Source organism: Bombina bombina, chromosome 4 (genome assembly GCF_027579735.1).
Source record: "Bombina bombina isolate aBomBom1 chromosome 4, aBomBom1.pri, whole genome shotgun sequence".
NCBI lineage: Eukaryota > Metazoa > Chordata > Amphibia > Anura > Bombinatoridae > Bombina > Bombina bombina.
Window position 1 is genome coordinate 236,057,026 of NC_069502.1, and position 17,047 is coordinate 236,074,072.

The window sequence follows — 17,047 nt, forward strand, 5'->3', positions numbered from 1 at the left end:
TATATGCTTCGCACTTTTTTTCTTATCACCCCACTTCTTGGCTATTCGTTAAACTGATTTGTGGGTGTGGTGAGGGGTGTATTTATAGGCATTTTAAGGTTTGGGAAACTTTGCCCCTCCTGGTAGGAATGTATATCCCATACGTCACTAGCTCATGGACTCTTGTTAATATGAAAGAAATGAATTTATCAGGTAAGTTCTTACATAAATTATGTTTTTTTGTTTTGTGCCCCTTTGTTTTCAAAAACATGGCTTGGCTTCGGTAAGGAGGGAGCTGTGCCAAGTGGCTTGTTTATTCCTTGTTGGAAAGGGAGACGTCTATGCTGCCACTTGGAGCATGTGTACAGTAAATCTTCCTGTGACGACACTTTGGGGCATGTGTACAGTAAATCTTCCTGTGACGACACTTGGGGCATGTGTACAGTAAATCTTCCTGTGACGACACTTTGGGGCATGTGTACAGTAAATCTCCCTGTGACGACACTTTGGGGCATGTGTACAGTAATTCTCTCTGTGACGACACTTGGGTCCTGTGTACAGTAAATCTCCCTGTGACGACACTTGGGGCATGTGCACAGTAAATCTCCCTGTGATGACACTTGGGGCATGTGCACAGTAAATCTCCCTGTGACAACACTTGGAGCCTGTGTACAGTAAATCTCCCTGTGACGACACTTGGGGCATGTGTAGAGTAAATCTCCCTGTGACGACACTTGGGGCATGTGTACAGTAAATCTCCCTGTGACGACACTTGGAGCCTGTGTACAGTAAATCTCCCTGTGACGACACTTGGGGCATGTGTACAGTAAATCTCCCTGTGACGACACTTGGGGCATGTGTACAGTAAATCTTCCTGTGACGACACTTGGAGCATGTGTACAGTAAATCTCCCTGTGACGACACTTGGGGCATGTGTACAGTAAATCTCCCTGTGACGACACTTGGGGCATGTGTACAGTAAATCTCCCTGTGACGACACTTGGGGCATGTGTACAGTAAATCTCCCTGTGACGACACTTGGGGCATGTGTACAGTAAATCTTCCTGTGACGACACTTGGGGCATGTGCACGGTAAATGTCCCTGTTGCTACACTTGGGGCATGTGTACAGTAAATGTCCATGTGACCACACTTGGGGCATGTGTACAGTAAATGTCCATGTGACCACACTTGGGGCATGTGTACAGTAAATGTCCATGTGACCACACTTGGAGCATGTGTACAGTAAATGTCCATGTGACCACACTTGGGGCATGTGTACAGTAAATGCTCACGTGGCGACACTTGGAGCATTGTGTACAGTAAATGCTCATGTGGCGACACTTGGAGCATGTGTACAGTAAATTTCCTTGTGACCACACTTGGAGCATGTGTACAGTAAATGCCCACGTGGCGACACTTGGAGCATGTGTACAGTAAATTTCCCTGTGACCACACTTGGAGCATGTGTACAGTAATTGCCCGCGTTGCGACACTTGGAGCATGTGTATGGTAATTGCCCACGTTGCGACACTTGGAGCATGTGTACAGAAAATGCCCACGTGGCGACACTTGGAGCATGTGTATAGTAATTGCCCACGTTGCGACACTTGGAGCATGTGTACAGAAAATGCCCACGTTGCGACACTTGGAGCATTGTGTACAGCAAATGTCCATATGAGCATCAGTGGTTTGTTCGCATGCATGTTAAAAACTTGCACAAAAGGAACAATCATACCCACCATATAATGCTTTTTTAGTTTCCTTGTAGTGTATGTTACTCTTACGTTGTTAGTAGGATCACAGATGTGCTGAGGAGAACATTAGAATTTTAGTTGAGAATTTAATCTTCAAGAAAAAGATAAATACCTGCCAAGAAGTGATTTATAAGGTTTTGCTTGGTAGAGACTTTTTAAATATCCCTTTGGACAAAGTAGTCTCATATAAAAGTTAAAGGTTTATGAAATATAGTAGATTTGCAATATCGAAAAGTGCATAATAAAAATACAATTCAATAGCACTGACTCTGAATTTTGAAAAGGCAATAGATTTTGTTTTTTCTAACAAATATCAAAATATTTACCATCCCCCTTTATCATTTGACAGCTATCAGCCAATCACAGACTCCTATACACTATATACACTGAATTGGTGCATCATAAAGTGTTCATATACAGTCATGGGAAAAAGTAAGTACACTCTCTTTGAATTCTATGGTTTTACATATCAGGGCATAATAACAATCATCTGGTCCTTAGCAGGTCATAAAATTAGGTAAATACAACCTTAGATTAACAACACATGACGTATTATACCATGTCAGGATTGATTTAACAAAAATAAAGCCAAAAAGCCATGTGTGAAAAACGAAGTACATCCATACTGCTTCCATAGGAAAGTAAGTAACAGCCAGGTGCTGCTAATCAAATGTCATTGATTAATTGATCATCAAGTGTGACCACCTCTATAAAAGTCAGTTTTAGCAGTTTGCTAGTCTGGAGTATTCAGGTGTTTTGTTAACACGATGCCAAACATGAAAGACAACAGCAATGAACTTAGAGAAGCTATTGTTGCTGCCCATCAATCTTGGAAGGGTTATAAAGCCATTTCCAAACAATTCAAAGTCCATCATTCTACATTGAGAGATTATTTACAAGTTGAAAACATTCAAGGCAGTTGCCCAAGTTCCCAGGAGTGGATGTCCCAGTAAATTTACCCCAAGGTCAAACCTTGCAATGCTCAGAGAAATAATAAAAAAAAAAAAACTTGAGTTATATCTCAGACTGTACAGGCCTCAGTTAGCATGTGAAATGTTAAACTTCATCACAATTAGAAAAAGACTGAACAATATGGTTTGTATGGAAGGGTTGCCAGGAAGACCCCTCTTCTCTCTATAAAGAACTGAGCAGCACGGCTTAGGACAAATGAGACCAAAGTGGAGATGTTTGGCCATAATGCATAGCGCCACTGTGACGATTAAGCCTATCCACCCATCCGTCACTATGGCGAGTGTGTGGGCATGACGGGATTAATAGCACTCAGCCACTGGTTCCTTTACTCCTTTAACTGTACAAAGGACCTAAAAGAACACCAAATTAACCCCCAAATCCCACCTACACCAAACAAAATTAACAATGCTGCCACCACCAAGAGTTTTGAAAAATGGCGTCTTGAAAACCCAATAACTCACACAACTAACAATTAGGTAACGTGCCTTTAACCTTGTCTCTTTAGAGTGTGAATTCAGATATTCGAGCCCAAAGACAGAATTAGATTATTATGTTTCATAACAAAAGACAAATGCAGGTTACACAGTGCCAAATTACATAAACATATAAAATTATGAGATATGAAAGTTCTTTAAGGTATGTGGCAGAACCTCTTTCTGATGTTACTGCTTCTTGTCCCAGGCAACTTCTGAATATTTTTTCTGTAACATTCAATTATATCTGTCTCCCTTTGTCTTGTCAAGACCACCACCCCTGTGTTAATTTAAGATTATCTAAAGAGATAACAGGCACCAGGAGGAAGGGGGGGGGGGGGTAGGGGGGATTTAGACCACTGCATTCCTTAAACACAGATTTTACACAAAGAACAGTTCAGATTAACCTGGCAATGCTGAAACCTCAATACCACCTCTGCTGGGTAGCTAATCCAGGTATTAATTACTCCTTATGAGTGTATCATGACAGCCACGTTTGGCAAAAACCAAACACAGCATATCATCACAAACACCTCATACCAACTATCAGGCACAGTGTTGAAGGGGAGATGATTTGGGCTTGTTTTGTAGCCACAGGACCTGGGCACCTTGTAGTCATTGTGTCGACCATGCAATCCTCTGTATACTAAAGTATTCTAAATTCAAATGTGAGGTCATCTGTCCAACAGATAAAGCTTGGTCATATTTGGGTCATTCAACCGGACAATGATTCTAAGCACACCAACAAATGTACAACAGAATGGCTGAAAAAGAAAAGAATCAAGGGAGACTCTTCCAGGCTTCAACCAAGGTGGCTGCTTTACTTTGAGGCTGCAAGGACAAGCGGATAAACCCATTGGTTATCAGCGACTCATGGTGTCGTCAACTCACAATAATATTAAATTCTAAACATTTGGACCTTACTAAGAAACCTGTTGTGAGTAGTTTGCCCAACTTCTAGCTCTTAGTACCGGAACGGTAGGGTCTTCAGTGGTGGTACACAAGTGCCTGTGGCTTTTATCCGGGTTGAGCAGTTCGTATTAACTGCAATTTCACCTATCATATCTACAGCTCATCTTGAGACTCCAACGGAATACTAAAGAAAAGCCTGTATCTATCAGTACTAGAAGAAGATAGTATTGCAAAAAAATATAGGCAGAGGTGTTCGACTTTATTTTGTTATGGCGTCTGCTACTTACCTTCTCCCCCGAGAAGTAGAGGATCTCTTGAGTGATCATTTCGAGCGACTTTCTGCACTTATCTCAAAAGAATGGGGAGAGTTTTACATCCGCCTCCAGAAATGCAAAACCTACAACCTGACCAACAATGATTTACGGCTAACACGCAGAAGGCTCTGGATGAGCCCAAGAAGGCCTCTGCAGGAGACTTTCAGATCGGGCGGGAGTCGGATCTAAAAGTATATTGTAATGCTGCAGTATGCTTAGGGGTGAGTGGAATGGCGTCTGAGTTACCCGCACCCTACGTAACCACTTAGTGAACACGGAGGAAATCGGGGTTATCTTTCATCAAACGGCTTTCATAGAGGGCCTTGAATCCATGATAGAGCAAGCAGAAACTATTCGCTGTGTGGAGACACTTTTTTATCATCCACAGAGACATTAGCTCATGGCAATCCCGCCTTTGAAGGGATACGGACACAATACACTACAAAAGCTACAGCGAGCGGAGGCGGCCATGTGGGAGGCAGACTTCTATCAGAATGGGACATTTGTTATAACCAAGCTATCGTCAGACTGCAGGGGATTGAAGGCACATGCATCCACAATCCATGAGAACAAGCTTGTGTTGAGTGCTATACTGCTTGAAAACAAATATGTAAGGCACAGCCACAACAAATAAATATATATTGAAAACAGGAGTTGGTTAAAGACTTCTTCTCTATGCTGAGTAGCTCCACTAGTTTGGAACCCAGGACTTACTCCTTTGATGTAAGTGGATGACAATAAGTAAATGCCTGAAGAGCTGTCCTGTAAATTGGAGCGCAATAAGAGAGCCAAGCTAATATTCTGAAGTCAAACGCAGTTTGTGCTGCGTAGCGCAAAATTTTCACACATAAATTTGAGCTTTTATTATTATACACATGTAGAGGTATCCATTCTACTAGACCCCAAATGACATAGCTGGACTACTTAGCCTCGGCGACAGCCTTTAGGCTTGAATCTTAGGTACTATGAACATTAATTGCGCTAAGGAGATTATTTATGAGAGACTACAAAAAGTTTCACAAAGTGTTAACCTCCCTTGCTATTATTTTTTCTCTGTATGTATATTCTCCTGAGATATCATTTTACTGTCACATATATTATGTTCTACGTGTCAGTACAAATCACTTAGTTGGATATAGTAAAGGATCGTTACTCTAGACTTAAATACATAGCCCAGTTTCATTACATCACACACACTTATGCCTCCTGGGTTTAGACTGCTAGCGATGACATTCTGCTAAACCTATCTGATACTATATACATTGAATATAGCTGACATAATAATCTGTTAGTATTGGATCATCCAGGGAATAGTTGTGAATGCTCATTATGTGTGTGTTTTTACTTGTTTATTTCACTTTAACACTGTACATGCTTATGTCCCATGGGTGTATGCTACTTGAGATGTTATTCTACTATACTTACTGATACTATATGCATTAAATTGGGTTGACTTGGGACTCTGACAGCAAAAGCTCAACTATAGTACCTTACTCTGTAATTATATCTTAGTAACTAAAATTGCCTAACTTGAACTCTAGGTCTTTTTAATGCTTACTTAGACCCTATATGCATTTTATTTGTTTATGGTGTCTCCCTGTCAGCGGTTGAGATGGGGGAGTTTGGTCCCTATCTTGGATCTACTGCTTGAGTCTCCTCATTACTAAAACCAGAGTTTTAAGTTCTAAATGTATTTATTGATATTAGTTCTTATTATTATCCCCTACCACCATAGTATTTAAAATAAAGTGCAATTACACCATATACTATATATTGCTACTACAATGATATCAGATCTCAGATTTTTGTAGCTCCTTGTCTTTCCAAGTTGGCTTCATCCTGACACCACCTATATCTTATTCTTCAGACTGGCCTGCCATTCCCAGAGTCGTTTGGATTGCTTATCATCCTATATTATAAAAGACTAGAGTTTGTCTGAAGCCGTCATGCGCAGTTCAGACAAACTCTTGCCGCTGATCGCACGCGCACCCTTGGCCTATAGCTGACAGCTGTTGATACTTCGCACGCGCACCCTCACCGCACACCGCTGACCGCGCACCCTCACCGCGCGCACCCGCGTACAAAACTGATGTGACACTTTCACCGCGCGCACCCTCGCACCCACGTGACCTCATGCGCACCGTACCCTCAAAGCAAAAACTGATGTTGACACCCACTTAGCCTATCACACAGCACACTTGATGTTGACACCCACTTAGCCTATCACACAGCACACTTGCAGAATGCGCACGCACCCTCGCAACTGCGAACGCGCACGCAAACATAGCCTCAGAGAGAGTGAGAGAGACAGGGGGGAGAGAGTGAGAGAGACAGGGGGGAGAGAGTGAGAGAGACAGGGGGGAGAGAGTGAGAGAGACAGGGGGGAGAGAGTGAGAGAGACAGGGGGGAGAGAGTGAGAGAGACAGGGGGGAGAGAGTGAGAGAGACAGGGGGGAGAGAGTGAGAGAGACAGGGGGGAGAGAGTGAGAGAGACAGGGGGGAGAGAGTGAGAGAGACAGGGGGGAGAGAGTGAGAGAGACAGGGGGGAGAGAGTGAGAGAGACAGGGGGGAGAGAGTGAGAGAGACAGGGGGGAGAGAGTGAGAGAGACAGGGGGGAGAGAGTGAGAGAGACAGGGGGGAGAGAGTGAGAGAGACAGGGGGGAGAGAGTGAGAGAGACAGGGGGGAGAGAGTGAGAGAGACAGGGGGGAGAGAGTGAGAGAGACAGGGGGGAGAGAGTGAGAGAGACAGGGGGGAGAGAGTGAGAGAGACAGGGGGGAGAGAGTGAGAGAGACAGGGGGGAGAGAGTGAGAGAGACAGGGGGGAGAGAGTGAGAGAGACAGGGGGGAGAGAGTGAGAGAGACAGGGGGGAGAGAGAGAGAGAGACAGGGGAGTGAGAGAGAGAGACAGGGGAGTGAGAGAGAGAGACAGGGGAGTGAGAGAGAGAGACAGGGGAGTGAGAGAGAGAGACAGGGGAGTGAGAGAGAGAGACAGGGGAGTGAGAGAGAGAGACAGGGGAGTGAGAGAGAGAGACAGGGGAGTGAGAGAGAGAGACAGGGGAGTGAGAGAGAGAGACAGGGGAGTGAGAGAGAGAGACAGGGGAGTGAGAGAGAGAGACAGGGGAGTGAGAGAGAGAGACAGGGGAGTGAGAGAGAGAGAGAGACAGGGGAGTGAGAGAGAGAGAGACAGGGGAGTGAGAGAGAGAGACAGGGGAGTGAGAGAGAGAGACAGGGGAGTGAGAGAGAGAGACAGGGGAGTGAGAGAGAGAGACAGGGGAGTGAGAGAGAGAGACAGGGGAGTGAGAGAGAGAGACAGGGGAGTGAGAGAGAGAGACAGGGGAGTGAGAGAGAGAGACAGGGGAGTGAGAGAGAGAGACAGGGGAGTGAGAGAGAGAGAGAGACAGGGGAGTGAGAGAGAGAGAGAGACAGGGGAGTGAGAGAGAGAGAGAGACAGGGGAGTGAGAGAGAGAGAGAGACAGGGAGTGAGAGAGAGAGAGAGACAGGGGAGTGAGAGAGAGAGAGACAGGGGAGTGAGAGAGAGAGAGACAGGGGAGTGAGAGAGAGAGAGAGACAGGGGAGTGAGAGAGAGAGAGAGACAGGGGAGTGAGAGAGAGAGAGAGACAGGGGAGTGAGAGAGAGAGAGAGACAGGGGAGTGAGAGAGAGAGAGAGACAGGGGAGTGAGAGAGAGAGAGAGACAGGGGAGTGAGAGAGAGAGAGAGACAGGGGAGTGAGAGAGAGAGAGAGACAGGGGAGTGAGAGAGAGAGAGAGACAGGGGAGTGAGAGAGAGAGAGAGACAGGGGAGTGAGAGAGAGAGAGAGACAGGGGAGTGAGAGAGAGAGAGAGACAGGGGAGTGAGAGAGAGAGAGAGACAGGGGAGTGAGAGAGAGAGAGAGACAGGGGAGTGAGAGAGAGAGAGAGACAGGGGAGTGAGAGAGAGAGAGAGACAGGGGAGTGAGAGAGAGAGAGAGAGACAGGGGAGTGAGAGAGAGAGAGAGAGACAGGGGAGTGAGAGAGAGAGAGAGAGACAGGGGAGTGAGAGAGAGAGAGAGAGACAGGGGAGTGAGAGAGAGAGAGAGAGACAGGGGAGTGAGAGAGAGAGAGAGACAGGGGAGTGAGAGAGAGAGAGAGAGACAGGGGAGTGAGAGAGAGAGAGAGACAGGGGAGTGAGAGAGAGAGAGAGAGAGAGAGGGAGTGAGAGAGAGAGAGAGACAGGGAGTGAGAGAGAGAGAGAGACAGGGGAGTGAGAGAGAGAGAGAGACAGGGGAGTGAGAGAGAGAGAGAGACAGGGGAGTGAGAGAGAGAGAGAGACAGGGGAGTGAGAGAGAGAGAGAGACAGGGGAGTGAGAGAGAGAGAGAGACAGGGGAGTGAGAGAGAGAGAGAGACAGGGGAGTGAGAGAGAGAGAGAGACAGGGGAGTGAGAGAGAGAGAGAGACAGGGGGAGTGAGAGAGAGAGAGAGACAGGGGAGTGAGAGAGAGAGAGAGACAGGGGAGTGAGAGAGAGAGAGAGACAGGGGAGTGAGAGAGAGAGAGAGACAGGGGAGTGAGAGAGAGAGAGAGACAGGGGAGTGAGAGAGAGAGAGAGACAGGGGAGTGAGAGAGAGAGAGAGACAGGGGAGTGAGAGAGAGAGAGAGACAGGGGAGTGAGAGAGAGAGAGAGACAGGGGAGTGAGAGAGAGAGAGAGACAGGGGAAGTGAGAGAGAGAGAGAGACAGGGGAGTGAGAGAGAGAGAGAGACAGGGGAGTGAGAGAGAGAGAGAGACAGGGGAGTGAGAGAGAGAGAGAGACAGGGGAGTGAGAGAGAGAGAGAGACAGGGGAGTGAGAGAGAGAGAGAGAGACAGGGGAGTGAGAGAGAGAGAGAGACAGGGGAGTGAGAGAGAGAGAGAGACAGGGGAGTGAGAGAGAGAGAGAGACAGGGGAGTGAGAGAGAGAGAGAGACAGGGGAGTGAGAGAGAGAGAGAGACAGGGGAGTGAGAGAGAGAGAGAGACAGGGGAGTGAGAGAGAGAGAGAGACAGGGGAGTGAGAGAGAGAGAGAGACAGGGGAGTGAGAGAGAGAGAGAGACAGGGGAGTGAGAGAGAGAGAGAGACAGGGGAGTGAGAGAGAGAGAGAGACAGGGGAGTGAGAGAGAGAGAGAGACAGGGGAGTGAGAGAGAGAGAGAGACAGGGGAGTGAGAGAGAGAGAGAGACAGGGGAGTGAGAGAGAGAGAGAGACAGGGGAGTGAGAGAGAGAGAGAGACAGGGGAGTGAGAGAGAGAGAGAGACAGGGGAGTGAGAGAGAGAGAGAGAGACAGGGGAGTGAGAGAGAGAGAGAGACAGGGGAGTGAGAGAGAGAGAGAGACAGGGGAGTGAGAGAGAGAGAGAGACAGGGGAGTGAGAGAGAGAGAGAGACAGGGGAGTGAGAGAGAGAGAGAGACAGGGGAGTGAGAGAGAGAGAGAGACAGGGGAGTGAGAGAGAGAGAGAGACAGGGGAGTGAGAGAGAGAGAGAGAGACAGGGGAGTGAGAGAGAGAGAGAGACAGGGGAGTGAGAGAGAGAGAGAGAGAGAGACAGGGCAGTGGAGAGAGAGAGAGAGACAGGGGAGTGAGAGAGAGAGAGAGACAGGGGAGTGAGAGAGAGAGAGAGACAGGGGAGTGAGAGAGAGAGAGAGAGACAGGGGAGTGAGAGAGAGAGAGAGACAGGGGAGTGAGAGAGAGAGAGAGACAGGGGAGTGAGAGAGAGAGAGAGAGACAGGGGAGTGAGAGAGAGAGAGAGACAGGGGAGTGAGAGAGAGAGAGAGAGACAGGGGAGTGAGAGAGAGAGAGAGACAGGGGAGTGAGAGAGAGAGAGAGAGACAGGGGAGTGAGAGAGAGAGAGAGACAGGGGAGTGAGAGAGAGAGAGAGAGACAGGGGAGTGAGAGAGAGAGAGAGACAGGGGAGTGAGAGAGAGAGAGAGACAGGGGAGTGAGAGAGAGAGAGAGACAGGGGAGTGAGAGAGAGAGAGAGAGACAGGGGAGTGAGAGAGAGAGAGAGAGACAGGGGAGTGAGAGAGAGAGAGAGACAGGGGAGTGAGAGAGAGAGAGAGAGACAGGGGAGTGAGAGAGAGAGAGAGAGACAGGGGAGTGAGAGAGAGAGAGAGAGACAGGGGAGTGAGAGAGAGAGAGAGACAGGGGGAGTGAGAGAGAGAGAGAGACAGGGGAGTGAGAGAGAGAGAGAGAGACAGGGGAGTGAGAGAGAGAGAGAGACAGGGGAGTGAGAGAGAGAGAGAGACAGGGGAGTGAGAGAGAGAGACAGGGGGAGTGAGAGAGAGACAGGGAGTGAGAGAGAGACAGGGGAGTGAGAGAGAGACAGGGGAGTGAGAGAGAGACAGGGAGTGAGAGAGAGAAGGGGAGTGAGAGAGAGACAGGGGAGTGAGAGAGAGACAGGGGGAGTGAGAGAGAGACAGGGGAGTGAGAGAGAGACAGGGGAGTGAGAGAGAGACAGGGGAGTGAGAGAGAGACAGGGGAGTGAGAGAGAGACAGGGGAGGTGAGAGAGAGACAGGGGAGTGAGAGAGAGACAGGGGAGTGAGAGGAGGCAAGAGAGACAGGGGAGTGAGAGAGAGAGAGAGACAGGGGAGTGAGAGAGAGAGAGAGACAGGGGAGTGAGAGAGAGAGAGAGAGAGACAGGGGAGTGAGAGAGAGAGAGAGACAGGGGAGTGAGAGAGAGAGAGAGACAGGGGAGTGAGAGAGAGAGAGAGACAGGGGAGTGAGAGAGAGAGAGAGAGACAGGGGAGTGAGAGAGAGAGAGAGACAGGGGAGTGAGAGAGAGAGAGAGACAGGGGAGTGAGAGAGAGAGAGAGACAGGGGAGTGAGAGAGAGAGAGAGACAGGGGAGTGAGAGAGAGAGAGAGAGACAGGGGAGTGAGAGAGAGAGAGAGAGACAGGGGAGTGAGAGAGAGAGAGAGACAGGGGAGTGAGAGAGAGAGAGAGACAGGGGAGTGAGAGAGAGAGAGAGACAGTGGAGTGAGAGAGAGAGAGAGACAGGGGAGTGAGAGAGAGAGAGAGACAGGGGAGTGAGAGAGAGAGAGAGACAGGGGAGAGAGAGAGAGAGACAGGGGAGTGAGAGAGAGAGAGAGACAGGGGAGTGAGAGAGAGAGAGAGACAGGGGAGTGAGAGAGAGACAGGGGAGTGAGAGAGAGACAGGGGAGTGAGAGAGAGACAGGGGAGTGAGAGAGAGACAGGGGAGTGAGAGAGAGACAGGGGAGTGAGAGAGAGACAGGGGAGTGAGAGAGAGACAGGGGAGTGAGAGAGAGAGAGGGGAGTGAGAGAGAGACAGGGGAGTGAGAGAGAGACAGGGGAGTGAGAGAGAGAGAGAGACAGGGGAGTGAGAGAGAGAGAGAGACAGGGGAGTGAGAGAGAGAGAGAGACAGGGGAGTGAGAGAGAGAGAGAGACAGGGGAGTGAGAGAGAGAGAGAGACAGGGGAGTGAGAGAGAGAGAGAGAGACAGGGGAGTGAGAGAGAGAGAGAGAGACAGGGGAGTGAGAGAGAGAGAGAGAGACAGGGGAGTGAGAGAGAGAGAGAGAGACAGGGGAGTGAGAGAGAGAGAGAGAGACAGGGGAGGTGAGAGAGAGAGAGAGAGACAGGGGAGTGAGAGAGAGAGAGAGACAGGGGAGTGAGAGAGAGAGAGAGAGACAGGGGAGTGAGAGAGAGAGAGAGAGACAGGGCAGTGAGAGAGAGAGAGAGAGAGAGGGGAGTGAGAGAGAGAGAGAGAGACAGGGGAGTGAGAGAGAGAGAGAGAGACAGGGGAGTGAGAGAGAGAGAGAGAGACAGGGGAGAGAGAGAGAGAGAGAGAGACAGGGGAGTGAGAGAGAGAGAGAGAGACAGGGGAGTGAGAGAGAGAGAGAGAGACAGGGGAGTGAGAGAGAGAGAGAGAGACAGGGGAGTGAGAGAGAGAGAGAGAGACAGGGCAGTGAGAGAGAGAGAGAGAGACAGGGGAGTGAGAGAGAGAGAGAGAGACAGGGGAGTGAGAGAGAGAGAGAGAGACAGGGGAGTGAGAGAGAGAGAGAGAGACAGGGGAGTGAGAGAGAGAGAGAGAGACAGGGGAGTGAGAGAGAGAGAGAGAGACAGGGGAGTGAGAGAGAGAGAGAGAGACAGGGGAGTGAGAGAGAGAGAGAGAGACAGGGGAGTGAGAGAGAGAGAGAGAGACAGGGGAGTGAGAGAGAGAGAGAGAGACAGGGGAGTGAGAGAGAGAGAGAGAGACAGGGGAGTGAGAGAGAGAGAGAGACAGGGGAGTGAGAGAGAGAGAGAGAGACAGGGGAGTGAGAGAGAGAGAGAGAGACAGGGGAGTGAGAGAGAGAGAGAGAGACAGGGGAGTGAGAGAGAGAGAGAGAGACAGGGGAGTGAGAGAGAGAGAGAGAGACAGGGGAGTGAGAGAGAGAGAGAGAGACAGGGGAGTGAGAGAGAGAGAGAGAGACAGGGGAGTGAGAGAGAGAGAGAGAGACAGGGGAGTGAGAGAGAGAGAGAGAGACAGGGGAGTGAGAGAGAGAGAGAGAGACAGGGGAGTGAGAGAGAGAGAGAGAGACAGGGGAGAGAGAGAGAGAGAGAGAGACAGGGGAGTGAGAGAGAGAGAGAGAGACAGGGGAGTGAGAGAGAGAGAGAGAGACAGGGGAGTGAGAGAGAGAGAGAGAGACAGGGCAGTGAGAGAGAGAGAGAGAGACAGGGGAGTGAGAGAGAGAGAGAGAGACAGGGGAGTGAGAGAGAGAGAGAGAGACAGGGGAGTGAGAGAGAGAGAGAGAGACAGGGGAGTGAGAGAGAGAGAGAGAGACAGGGGAGTGAGAGAGAGAGAGAGAGACAGGGGAGTGAGAGAGAGAGAGAGAGACAGGGGAGTGAGAGAGAGAGAGAGAGACAGGGGAGTGAGAGAGAGAGAGAGAATATAAAAATAAACCACACGGCCCGTGTGAACGGGCTTTAGGACTAGTATACTATAAATGTTCATATATGCTAGTTATATTTACAGTCGATTTGTTCAAAGGTCCAAAAGTGGCCTTATTAAAATATAACCCTCCTTATATACGCCTTGTAAACTACATTGGAGGTCCAAAAGTGGCCTCATTAGTCTTAAGAGGGTAGTTCACCTCCATTGAGTATAGTTATTTTGCATAGGTCCAAAAGTGGCCTATTAGTACCAGAGGTAGTCTACATAAACCTAAAAAAGAGGTTTCGGCTATCTTTGCCTATTTTATATTGTTTTTTATTATATAACTGTGAATATTTATCATTTTCTTATTGTGAATTTAATGTTAACACCTGTATTCCTTAAAGGGCCACTAAACCCAAAATCTTTCTTTCATGATTCAGATAGAGAATAGAAATTTAAACAACATTACAATTTACTTCTATTATTTATTTTGCTAAATTTTTTAGATATCCTTAGTTGAAGAAAAAGCAATGCACACGGTGAGCCAATCACACGAGGCTTCTATGTGCAATCAACCAATCAGCAGCTCCTGAGCATATCTAGATATGCTTTCAAGCAAAGAATATCAAGAGAATAAAAAAAATTAGATAATATAAGTAAATTAGAAAGATGTTTAAAATTGCATTCTCTTTCTAAATCATGAAAGAAAAAGTGTGGGTGTCATGTCCCTTTAAGTTAAGGCAATGTTACAAGATTTGTATGTGTTTCTAAAAACCTTAATAAAAAAATGTATTAAAAAAAAAAAAAAAAGAATCAAGTTGTTGCAATGACCTATTGAAAGTCAAGACCTTAACCCGACTGAAATGCTGTGGTGGGACCTTAAGAGAGCTGTGCATAAACAAATGGCCGCAAACCTCAATTAACTGAAGCAATGTTAAAAAGAAGAGTAGGTCAAAATTCCTCCACAAAGATGTGAGAGACTGATATAGTTACACAGAAAATGATTACCGTACTTTTTTTTTTTTTTAATGCAGCTAAATGTGGTCCTACAAGCTATTGAATCATAAGGTGTACTTCATTTTTCACACATGGCTTCTCCATTTTGGTGTTATTTTTGTTAAATAAATCATGACAGTGTAATATGCCATGTGGTGTTTTTCATCTGAAGCTCTATTTAACTAATTTTAAGACCTGCTAAGGCCCAGATGATTGTTATTATGTCCCGATATGTAAAACCATATAATTCAAAGAGGGTGTACTGTGCATTACATGATCAGTAAGTAACAATTTATGAATATGTAATGGTAGAAATGGACTAACAATGTTGAAAATTTGCTTGTGGTTATTATATAATGATATACTAGCATGAACAACAGATTGTTGTGCTCTTCATCAAGGTTATAAAGATAAATCAAATTATTTTTAAATTCTACAGCACAATAAAAATGTGTGTAAAAGTTTTCTAAATTGATAAAATTAACTTATTGAGCTGTTTCTAGAATCTAATGATTTTTTTTTTTACCCCCCTTAGGCGAGGTTTGAATCCACCTCATAGAGTAAAATCTATCTCTATGACCACGTTTACACAGCAAGAAATAGAATTCCTTCAGAAACATGGCAATGACGTAAGTGTAAGAAATTGTCCCAGATTGTTGGGGATGTCAAGGAATGTATTGTGTGTCACTTTATAGCTCTTTGTATAATATGTGTGTACAGATAGATAAAAAATTCTGATGCCCCAGTGGTGTTTTGCTTTTCTTCTGTAAATTACTCTATGAACTTCAGATTGGTTGTCATAAAAAAAGAGCAGGATGTTCCTGCTTTACAAGGGGATCTGCAAAAATTAGAAGTATGGGCAGGTAAATGGTAAATTAGATTTAATATGGAAAAATGCAAGATTCTACATTTTAGAAGTAAAAATAAGCAGACAATCTATTATTTAAATGGGACTAGACTTGGGACCAACCTAAAAAAAAGACATTGCAGACCTAGAAAATGTTCAGAGAAGGGCCACAAAGCTAATAAGGGGAATGGGCAATTTAAGCTATGAGGAGAGGTCAGCCAAACTGGGTCTGTTTTCTCTAGAAAAAAAACATAATTTATGCTTACCTGATAAATTCCTTTCTTCTGTTGTGCGATCAGTCCACGGGTCATCATTACTTCTGGGATATAACTCCTCCCCAACAGGAAATGCAAGAGGATTCACCCAGCAGAGCTGATATAGCTCCTCCCCTCTACGTCAGTCCCAGTCATTCGACCAAGAATCAACGAGAAAGGAGTAACCAAGGGTGAAGTGGTGACTGGAGTATAATTTAAAAGATATTTACCTGCCTTAAAAAACAGGGCGGGCCGTGGACTGATCGCACAACAGAAGAAAGGAATTTATCAGGTAAGCATAAATTATGTTTTCTTCTGTTATGTGCGATCAGTCCACGGGTCATCATTACTTCTGGGATACCAATACCAAAGCAAAAGTACACGGATGACGGGAGGGATAGGCAGGCTCATTATACAGAAGGAACCACTGCCTGAAGAACCTTTCTCCCAAAAATAGCCTCCGAAGAAGCAAAAGTGTCAAATTTGTAAAATTTGGAAAAAGTATGAAGCGAAGACCAAGTTGCAGCCTTGCAAATCTGTTCAACAGAGGCCTCATTCTTAAAGGCCCAAGTGGAAGCCACAGCTCTAGTGGAGTGAGCTGTAATTCTTTCAGGAGGCTGCTGTCCAGCAGTCTCATAGGCTAAACGTATTATGCTACGAAGCCAGAAAGAGAGAGAGGTAGCAGAAGCTTTTTGACCTCTCCTCTGTCCAGAATAAACGACAAACAGGGAAGAAGTTTGGCGAAAATTTTTAGTTGCCTGCAAGTAGAACTTGAGGGCACGAACTACATCCAGATTGTGTAGAAGACGTTCCTTCTTTGAAGAAGGATTTGGACACAAGGATGGAACAACAATCTCTTGATTGATATTCCTGTTAGTAACTACCTTAGGTAAGAACCCAGGTTTAGTACGCAGAACTACCTTATCTGAGTGAAAAATCAGATAAGGAGAATCACAATGTAATGCTGATAACTCAGAGACTCTTCGAGCCGAGGAAATAGCCATTAAAAACAGAACTTTCCAAGATAACAATTTTATATCAATGGAATGAAGGGGTTCAAATGGAACCCCTTGTAAAACGTTAAGAACTAAGTTTAAACTCCATGGCGGAGCAACGGCTTTAAACACAGGCTTGATCCTAGCTAAAGCTTGACAAAAAACCTGGACGTCTGGATTTTCTGACAGACGCCTGTGTAACAAGATGGACAGAGCTGAAATCTGTCCCTTTAATGAACTAGCCGATAAACCCTTTTCTAAACCTTCTTGTAGAAAAGACAATATCCTAGGGATCCTAACCTTACTCCAGGAGTAACGTTTGGATTCGCACCAGTATAGGTATTTGCGCCATATTTTATGGTAAATCTTTCTGGTAACAGGCTTCCTAGCCTGGATCAGGGTATCAATAACCGACTCAGAAAAACCACGCTTTGATAAAATCAAGCGTTCAATTTCCAAGCAGTCAGTTTCAGAGAAGTTAGATTTTGATGTTTGAATGGACCCTGTATCAGAAGGTCCTGTCTCAGAGGTAGAGACCAAGGTGGACAGGATGACATGTCCACTAGATCTGCATACCAAGTCCTGCGTGGCCATGCAGGCGCTATTAGAATCACAGATGCTCTCTCTTGTTTGATTTTCGCAATCAATCGAGGAAGCAGCGGGAAGGGTGGAAACACATA

At 46.4% G+C, this 17,047-nt stretch overlaps 1 protein-coding gene across 6 annotated transcripts in view; it reads left to right on the top strand.

The window, feature by feature from the left end:
* The window catches only part of AGFG1 (ArfGAP with FG repeats 1), a gene marked incomplete in the record, with an annotated part of 358,154 nt that overhangs the window by 86,581 nt on the left and 254,526 nt on the right, over positions 1 to 17,047 (top strand). For all 6 annotated transcript variants that reach the window (XM_053709845.1, XM_053709849.1, XM_053709844.1 and 3 more), the window contains 1 exon segment: positions 14,807 to 14,900. In XM_053709845.1, the coding sequence (XP_053565820.1) occupies positions 14,807 to 14,900 (94 nt within the window).